The sequence below is a fragment of the Bison bison genome, unplaced genomic scaffold (genome assembly GCF_000754665.1).
Source record: "Bison bison bison isolate TAMUID 2011002044 unplaced genomic scaffold, Bison_UMD1.0 scf7180017864274, whole genome shotgun sequence".
Classification (NCBI taxonomy): domain Eukaryota; kingdom Metazoa; phylum Chordata; class Mammalia; order Artiodactyla; family Bovidae; genus Bison; species Bison bison.
Window position 1 is genome coordinate 926,793 of NW_011494846.1, and position 10,215 is coordinate 937,007.

The 10,215-nt window shown below is 38.2% G+C and overlaps 1 protein-coding gene across 1 annotated transcript in view; it reads right to left on the reverse strand.

The window, feature by feature from the left end:
* The window catches only part of MCUR1 (mitochondrial calcium uniporter regulator 1), a 15,796-nt gene extending 5,817 nt beyond the window's left edge, over window positions 1-9,979 (reverse strand). Inside the window, exons 1-6 of the mRNA XM_010848791.1 lie at window positions 9,445-9,979; window positions 6,242-6,345; window positions 5,592-5,693; window positions 4,577-4,618; window positions 3,707-3,778; window positions 1,093-1,146 (exon numbers count right to left, since the gene is read on the reverse strand). Of these exons, the coding sequence (XP_010847093.1) occupies window positions 1,093-1,146; window positions 3,707-3,778; window positions 4,577-4,618; window positions 5,592-5,693; window positions 6,242-6,345; window positions 9,445-9,739 (669 nt within the window). The 5' untranslated portion in view covers window positions 9,740-9,979. The remainder of the gene's footprint in view (window positions 1-1,092; window positions 1,147-3,706; window positions 3,779-4,576; window positions 4,619-5,591; window positions 5,694-6,241; window positions 6,346-9,444) is intronic.
* Window positions 9,980-10,215: the final 236 nt, after the last annotated feature.

Consider the following 10,215-nt stretch of genomic DNA (forward strand, 5'->3'; position numbering starts at 1 on the left):
GGGGGGGGGAGGGGGTTCAGGATGGGGAACACGTGTACACCTGTGGCGGATTCATGTTGATGTATGGCAAATCCAATATAATACTGTAAAGTAATTAGCCTCCAATTAAAATAAATAAATTTATATTAAAAAAACAGGCTTTAAAAAATGAATGGAATCTTAGGTAATCTAAAAGCAACAGTGCTTGCTGACACTATTTCTATTCACATTTTTTAAAAGTTTTCTTTTTTTATAATTCAAATACCAAGTGTTTTATTATGAGGCTTGGCTATACTAAGGGCCTTTATGAGTTCTTTCCCAAATATAAATAGTTAAACCAGATACATAGTTAACACCCAAAGGGTAGTGAGTTTGGTTGATGTTATAAAGGGTTTGTAACAATTCATTAATGTGAATGCGTAAAAGCATGGGAAATACTTCATTAAAAATCCCAGGGCAAGTAAGTAGTCCTCTGTGGTGAACAGTTCAGGTAATGAATAAGGAAATAAATGCGTGGAGGAGTTAAATATTCCAGAGGATGAGTTTAGTATTCTCTCATGGAAGTCTCTTCCAGGTTTCAGAGGTCCCGGGTAATAAGGATGGAAAAGAAGTTACACATGCCATAAATTAAAAATATAGTAAAAAAAAAACAAAACTCCATTCCTTATTTATTCTTCAATTAAAATAACTAAGTACTTTGTTAAGCACCAAAAAATTCCCATGATACTCCACTTCTGGGTATGTATACCCAAAAGAATTAAAAACAGGGACTCCAACAGATATCCACAAGTCCACAATTAGAGCACTATTCACAATGACCGTAATAATAATCAAAATGTAGTATGTCATAAGGGAGTATTATTTAGCTTTAAGAAGGAAGGGGAGTCTGACATATGCTACAACAGGGATGGACCCTGAGGACGGAAAGCCAAGGAAGATAAGCCAGTTACGAAAGGACAAATACTGTATGATCCCACTTACACAAGGGACCGAGAGTGGTCAAATTCAGAGGCAGAGAACAGAATGACGGTAGCCAGCGGGAGGAAGGAGGAGCTAGTGCGTTTAATGGGCAGAATTTCAGTTCTGCAAGGTGAGAACTGAGTCTTTTCTTACCAGTGACACCATTTCTGTTTTTATTTCCAGCAGCTTCCTTTCGTTTAACGAATACTGAAACAAACATGTAACACAGGTTAGATTCTGATTTAGTCCTTTATTTATTCCTCTCCTCCTTCCCTGGTACCTTAAATATTCTGCTCTCAGCACTTCCAAGATATGTACCATGAGCAGTCACCCCTAGGATGAAGCAGCCTACCTGCTTTCTCCTTTTGATCTTTTTTAAATCTTATTTATATTCACTCATTGCTTCAACATCTAGATTCCCCTTTGTCATCTTCTACCTCTCTCTCGGTTGGGTTTCTTTTCCTGTCTTTGCTGTGATGTCTCTAAGCCCCTCCCACTACTATGATAGCATCACCTGGGACCAATTTAGATGGATACTGAGTCACAGGCTTTTCAGCTTTGGGAGGGGTGAAAAAAGTAGGGTAACAATTCAATTTCGGAGCTATCCCATCTTAACTACAAACAAAATTGGCACTATTTGAAGCCTAGACAAAAGAGAAAAGACATAAAGTTGGGAAAAAAATAATTTCAAGGATTATTATTCTGTGACATAGATGCTGCCTTCTGAATATAAAACACTATGTAAATTCACAGATTCAAGAAATACACTAAACCATCACATGTTGGTTTTAATTGAAAAAAACAAAAAACAAAAAACAAACCCATGTGAGCATTGTCACAATCCAATGTTATTAAGGGAATTGACTAGTTCTACTCAGAATTAAAATGATATCTTGCCTTTTTTGCTATTAATGACTGTGTGATTCTGTCAATACTGAGAACAAAATCAGGCGTATTTCCTTAGTGGCAGGCATCAGGATTTGCTTAAGCAAAGAAAAATTTGTAACTTAAGTGAAGAATTTAAAAAATCCTCAATAAATTAACACTTGTTATGGGGGGAAATTAATGCTTTTTAAGTCTCTAGAAACTTTCTAGCTATAAATGTCCCCCTATGACTACCAGGGGGATAGAGTATAAAAACAGCATTGCTTAGGAGTTTAAAAAAACAACAACCCAAACCCCAAACCAAGAACTACTTGCAGGACCAAAGAATGCTCATCTCCAGGGTTTCAGAGAGAGCTATGCACCAGATTACCACCAGGGGGCAGGGTGGAATGGGATTTTCTGCATCCCTTAAAATTCCAGCCTTCACTAATACTGACTCAGCCACAAGAGAAAAGACTAAATCTCGACACTGCCATGATTATAAAAGTAGCATCTATCTGGACCCATCTCCCTCTACCCCAAAGCAGTCTATAGGCTACACTGCATTTGAAACTGGCTGTAAATATCACCACAGTCAATGCTGCTAGAACAGTATTCTAAGTGTATTAAACAAAAGAATGAGAAGGTTGGATAGCTCATCTTCCTCAGTGCATGTTAAACTCATGCTAGTTGCAGACTAGTATACTGCTGTCCCGCACTTCAGAGTAATCTGAATTTAGGATTTCCAAAAAGGACTTCTCACCTAGGTTAATAAGTCACACAAATTCACTGACTTTAATCCATGCTCACAGCCCCTATCTCCCAATCTCTGAGATCTAGTTCTTCCTGACTTTGTTGCTAGAGGCATCTTCCTACATCAAGTGGATTCGGAATTCCCGCTAAGCCTATATATAACCCTTAAGGGCAAAGGTAACCAAAGGACTTTAAGTCATATGCTAGTGATCATTATATATTTCAGCAATACTAAGTGATTTCCTCTTCATGGTTAAAAGTGTTTCAAAACTAGAAAGGCAGGTAACACTGGCATAATAATTATTTTGTATATCATATGGGGGCTTCCCTGGTAGCTCAGTGGTAAAGAACCTGCCAGCCAATGCAGGAGACACAGGTTTGATCCCTGTGTTGGGAAGATCCCCTAGAGAAGAAAATGGCAACCCACTTGCCTGGGAAATCCCATGGACAGAGGAGCCTGGTGGGCTACAGTCCATGGGGTTGCAAGATAGTCAAACATGACTTAGCAAGTAAACAACAAATATATGTCATATAATATATATATATATCCCTTCTGCTTATATACAACCCATATTTTGTGGTCTCTTTTTGGTAATGAAAGTTTTACTTTTCAGTTATTTTTCCTAACTGAAAATTTCAGTTTAGCATAACTTAAAGAATCATTTAGAATTTGCATTTCAAAACAATGCAAAAAAACTCATTAAGATTTCTCTATTAAAAAAACTACATGAAAATAGTTTTCAAACCCTCAATTTTTAATGTAGAATTTAACATTATTTAATATTTATAATTTAATATGATTCAAGTCAGATAATCAACTTAACTTCTGCAAAATCAGGACCAGTAGAGATTTAAGTTAATATCAAAGAGATCAAGATAAAACAATTTATTCATGTCTAAGTGACAAATAGTTTAGTATCTCTGAAACAAACAAGATTCAAACTTGACTTGACCAAGATTTTAATTTTAATGTTACTTTTTAAAGTCCTAATCCAAAATATAGTTGAAATAAAGAAACACCATGTGTAACAATCATATGTAGGTAAATATTTAACAGTACTTATGAACTGTAAATAACCTTAGACTTGACCAAATGTTCCATCTTGCAAAGAAATTAATTCATGTTCTATTTTTAAATAAAGAAACATACCAGTTCTTTCACTCTGCTCTTTTCTAGATTGAAGTCCAATTTGGTATCTGTTCGGACTTTGATCACTTCATCCTAGTGGGAGGGCAAACATCAAAGACAGAAAGAAATCCAAAGTAAGAGATCCAAAGCCTGTGTGGACATGAGCCTGGGTCCACTGTCTCCACTGCTCCACCGGAGGGGTCAAGGGTAGGGGCCGGGGGTGTGTAGAGCGATGGAGCTAGAAACGAGGCAGGTCAAGAGACTGGTTAAGCCATGTCTGCGGGGACTTCCTGGTTATTTATACAGATAATCCCCTTTTATGTTGAAGTCAGATCACAGTGGGTTACTGTTGCTTTTAACATCAAGATTCCCAATAAAATCGCCTTGTGGAATTTATGAATCAAGCTGTTCTCTGGACAACTTTGGAAAGCAGAGATGGACTCAAGTCAAATATTAGATTCTGGTTCAAATAAAGCTTTCTGACACTCATCAAAACCTTTTTCTTATTTAACACCAATGTCCTTTCCACTCAAAAAAATCAAGTAGCTGGCATTAGTCAGCATTTTAAAATCACATGTAATTCTTTTAAAGACAGTCTCTCCTAAGAGAATGTAAGGATTCCATGTGGCTGTTTTAGAAAAATTTTATTTAAAAATGACTTCATTCCTTCTGGATCACAATTTTCTTAATGGATTTGGTTACAGACATCAGTTAACTTATTCTTTGGCTATGTTCTCAGTTAAATCTTCCAATATATACTTTTGAGACATATCACACAAATATTTAACACAGAAGCAAGTTTTTAAGAACACATAAATATTTTGGACACTATATTTATTACTGAACTTATGTAATTATAAATGAGCAAGCAAACAGGAATGAGGATCTTACCATTACTTGTTGTTTTAACCGATGGAGTTCAAGTTTTATTTTCTAAAAAAACATTAAAAAAGAAGTCAGTCAAGGGTATGTTTGGAAGGTTAGAAGAAAAACCTAAAACTTGGTAATAAATATTACAACCTGCGTTTATGAGCAAGTTCTTCAAGTTCTTTCCTCAAGTCAACATGAATTTAGCCACGTTTAGCACACAACCATAACTGAACAGTTTCAGAGGCAGAAACGATCACTGGTCATGCCAGGAGGGCACTACAGTCATGGCGTGTCCTGAGGGCTTTCAGTTCATGTTGAAGGCCACATACAATCAGTAACGCAACTGTCTTCAATAGTTTCATCTCCCTCCAGCGATGCTTTAGTACCTCTTTCAAGTTTCCTTTTAACTAATTCTGCCCTCAAATAAATGACTTCAAGACAGTTTCAAACTTTTATCTTTTTTTCTAGCAAAAGAAGGAATCGTTTGCTAGGTGGGTTCTTATAAGATCAAAACTAACAGGTGATCAATGAACTTCCTTCATGGGACTCTAAATACGACTAAAAACAAAAGGAAGATGTGGAGACAGTACCTATTTCAACACTGATCTCATACGCCCACACTTTAAGTAAGACATGAAGAGATATTTTACAGCACCACTTATTCATAATAACCCCAAACTGGAAACAACTCTAATATGCATCACAGTAGAATAATGTGGTGTGTTCCAATCATACTATGAACGATGAAAGAGAGTTATCTATTGCTGCAAGACACATTTGTGATTCCATTGATAAAGTCAAAACCAGTTAATGGCCATGTAAGCTGGGATGGTGATTTTTGCTGTGGGAGGAGTGACCAGAAGGGGATGACAGCAGGTCTTGGGGTGCCAGTCAAGGACCGCTTCTTCATCTGACTGACAGTCCATACTGAAAATTCACTGTGTACACTTCTTTGTACACTTTTGTGTATTCACATTATATCTCCATATCCTAATAGAAAAGCACTTGAGAAATATGAGTGGCTCTTTGGTTTTACCTCATTTTCTGATCTGAGGGCTGAAAATTCACTCTTCTCCAAAATAATCATATCTTTTTTCACGTTGGCGATCTGAGACATTATTTGCTGAAGAGTGATCTCCTGGGAAAAGAAAAACTAAACATATAACCTTGTCTGGCCTAGGAAGTCCACCTCCTACCATCCCAAGCTGGGATCATCTTAATGAGAAACCAGGACGTGGGCACATAGAAAGAGGTTCAGTAAGGTACTCCTCCGTCTCGAAACGAGAAAAGAGGAAGAACTCCAGGCCAGTATCAGCACCAGATGAATCACAGTTAACAGAGTGGCAGTCAGAGGACCGCCAGCTACAATTCGGGCCACGTCTCCATTTATTAAAGCATTTTGTTGTTCAGTCGCTCAGTTGTGTCTGATTCTCTGTGACCCCATGGACTGCAGCGTGCCAGGCTTCCCATCTCCTGGAGTTTGCTCAAACTCATGTCCACTGCATAGATGACTAGAAGAGTTAGTTTTCAAACTTAATGGTTCTATAGAAGTTGAAAAAATAGCTCTGAATAAATATATTTTATGCCACTCTAGCCATTTGCCTCTCGTCTATACTAAAATTGCTACATGCTGGGACTTCCCTGGTGGCTCACTAGCTCAATCTGCTCCAGAGCCCAGCAAGCTACCTGCTGCATCTTGGTGACCATATCTTTGTAGATGATATCCATGTTGGCCTCCATGATCTTGATCAAGGCAGATACGACGACTTCTGCTTGTTGAGTAGTAAACCCTAGGCAAACACACAAAGACAATTACTCAGGAGACCGTAATTGTCAGAATTTAAAAAAAGAAAAACATCCTTCATTGAAAGGGAGAAAATGCAAAGTTACACCTGCAGGTGAATGTCTGAATTCAGAAGCAGCTGGAAAGTTTAGCATGGCAAGAGGGTGGAGTCTAGTCACAGGCTGTGGTGTGTCTGTCACTCAGGACAAGCTGGGACACATGAGCATTTACACGACTGTTTCCTTACGTACAATGAGGGGTGGGGCTGACTGAGCTCTGATGTCCCTTCTAGGGGTCAAAAACCATGTTTTCAGAGAATGTCTAATGACAGGAGATAACTGCTCTGCAAGGTCAAGTGAAAAGATGCAAGACTCAAAAATACAGATATTATACAAGTTATTGCTTTCGTAATTTATGAGAGAGTCTAGGTAGCTGTTATTTTCTTCTGTGTTGTCTTATTTCTACAATGGATATGACTTCCTTAATTTTAAAGTGTATATATTAGTAAAAAATAATTACATTAAGTAGAGAAAGTTTGTTTATTTCCAGCACAAATCGGTCAAGTCAATGGCTACATAATAATAATTCAGCTGTTAATTTATTTAATGTTAAAAGACAAAATCAGTTCTTACATTTTTCCCTCCACAATCTTCCTCAATCACTAGTGAGGAAAGCCCAAATTGGAAAGAATATATTCTTTTACATTCAATAAATGACGCTGAACTGAATTACATAAAGACTCAACTTAGCAGTGCTACTATTTTTAATAACTATAGGTACTAACATATTTCACATTTAAAATTCTAATTAAAATGCTTAATTTTAAATACTTAAGATGAATAAGTACCTGGTATATAATTCTTTGTTAAATACTTTCATTTATAAGAACTTCAGAAGAATGTACTGATACTTATAATTAGTTCATGGCATATCTGTCTGGATAAAGTTATCCCTGATTCAATCTGGATGAGATTAAGCATGGGACTATACTGAAAAAGAACAAAGAAACAAATTCAAAGAAGACAAAAAGACCTCCAGAAACCTATTCTTTTCACTTTATTCAAAATCCTTTCAGTTTCAATGTGTGGGTCATGAACAGCTAGCAAAAAACATCACTCAAATGTTAACAGTTTAGCTCTGGCACTGGGATTCACAGTAGTTTTTCTTGGTTCTTTTCTGTTTTCCTAATTTTAAAAAAGTCAACAAGTCTTTTGCAATTTTTAAAATGTATTAATAAGAGTTCATAATTAAACATAATTAGGCTTGGGAATTATAAAGAAAAGAAAAAGAGAAACCAAAGTGGACTTACACTGATAAGAAAAGAGATAAACTTTACAGCCTTATAATTTAGAACCGCCTACAGGAGGAGAAAGGATAAGAATAGGGAGAAGTTAAGCCTGAAAACTTCTGGGATACCCAGATGCAAATGAATTCTTTGTTTTAATAGGAAAGAGAGGTGGGACAAAATCAGGGCCAGTGAGATTATGGACAGAGGACATTCTGTGAATCAGGAGACATAACTCCAGGGGAGGAAAAAAAGGATAAAGGACAGAGCATTCCCCAAGGGGTCCTTCCTGGTCTTACCCTAACCCAGCCACCATCCAGGTAAGCACTTTCACATCCTACACCCAGTGGGGTCCTTACATCACTGGTTTTGAAATAGGCAAATACTCACGGGCCAGGGTTTCAAATCAAGAAAAGTAGGAAGTACATATGTTGAAACATTCAACATCTATTATTTTTACTTTGTCAAAAATAAGTACATGGATTCTGAAAGGCAGGAGGAGAAACAAACCCCACCTTTCATGGGAGAAAGGCTTTGGGACCACTGCTGCTACCTGGCCACAGTCACGCTTAGCAAAATGAATGACGTTCTCTTAGCATCATCAGACATCCAGTCCATGTAGAGACACTCCTATTATCTCTGGAATGTCTTTTTTACAATTGGTTACTTCGAATACAAAAGGTCCATGAAAAAAGAAAAAAGGAAAGAAAAAGAAAAGTGGAAAGACTTCTGCTTATCAAGATAATTTTAGATGGCCCTCTTACTTCTACTTTTCTTTTTAAAATTCTGAGCAGAAAGACGTTGTGGTGGAAAAGGCTGACTGTTTCAAGTTTGAGAAGAAAAAGCTGTAAAAATTATCACAGAGCATGTGACAGTTTTCCCAACGTGCATTCAGGACATTACTTAACACTCACAAGGGCTCTCTGGAATTCTCTGGGAACTGAGAGGGGAGAAAGACTGTGAGGCCACGCAGCTGGAAGCTTGCAGAACCTGAACCCAGAGCTGCTAACTAACCCACGTATGCACACCACTGTGACCGTGTTCTGGGCAGACAAAGCACATCAACACAGGGCAGCTTTTCAGATATGAACACGCATAACCGGATGGATGACTGTACTATAGCACAGACTGGTTTATTTCAAAGGCATAAGCTATGGTATCTGAGATTCTGATTGTGAGAGGATATGTGTTCACGGTTTAAAGAATTATCAATATAATATGTATTAAACTTACACTGTGCATTTGTCTAGACAAGATTAAATATGAGACTGCTACCTACATACTAAGTGTACTTTGAATAGCTGCCATACATATCGGAGTAATCTTTTACATCAGTTGGTTCAACAGCAGTAAGAGAAAATGTCAGTCTGAATATTTTTTTAAAACCACAGTAAGCTGAAATGATCAATAACTGCTGCTCCGCAACATTTTAATTTCACGAAAAATTTTAGAGCACACGAGATGCACAGGAATAAAACTGTCCCTTCTGGCCTTAGACAGCTGTCCTAGGAGCCATTCCTGAGTTTTGCTGGCTTGTGTCTAATTTTTAACCTGTAACACTATACTTCCAGAGTGATGTTATACACACACACTTCACTTGGACAAAGGGAAAATGTAGGAGAAAAGTCTCAATTGTGCTGATGAAGCAAAAATGCCCTTAAACAGAGAAAAAACAAGGACTTAAAAAAATGGAGACTGATCAAAAGGCGACCTGTGGACTTCAAAGTCAAAGGGAAATACGGGAAATTAGGTAAGACCATCAGGAAGCCGTGAGGTACAGGGTTTCTCGATGGCACCGAGTGGCGACTGGCAGAGGATTACCATTCTCCTCGAGCACACACACTAAGGCATGGGTGTCAAAGTAGAGCTTCCTGTTCCCAGAAGAGGTGAACTCTCTCCTTTTGTTGTCCAGCTGCAGGTTCCCAGCACTGAAGCTAAGCTCTAGAAAGGAAAGGACACTATGGTTCATAACAGGACCTGATGGTAAAAAAAAAAGCAACTCAGCATCAGGAAAAAAAAAAAAATCAAGGCATACCTCAAAGGCCTTTTTTTTAATTAACAACGGCTTTATTGAGACACACCTCACATGCATATGACTCACCCATTTGCAATGCATACTTCAGTTGTTTTCAGTATATTTACAGAGCTGTGCAGCTGACCCACAACTAACTTTAGAATACTTTCATCAATCCCAAAGAAATCCTAGACCCTCTAGCTACCCTCTCATTTCCCTACTCTGTGCCCCCCAACCTCGACAATCCCTTAATCTATTTTCCATCTCTATGAATTTGCCTACTCTGGACATTTCATTTGAATAGAATCATTAGCTATATGACGGAGAAGGCAATGGCACCCCCATCCAGTACTTTTGCCTGGAAAATCCCATGGATGGAGGAATCTGGAGGGCTGCAGTCCATGGGGTTTCTGGGAGTCGGACACGACTGAGCGACTTCCCTTTCACTTTTCACTTTCATGCATTGGAGAAGGAAATGGCAGCCCACTCCAGTGTTCTTCCCTGGAGAATCCCAGGGATGGCCGAGCCTGGTGGGCTGCCGTCTCTGGGGTCGTACAGAATCGGACACGACTGAAGTG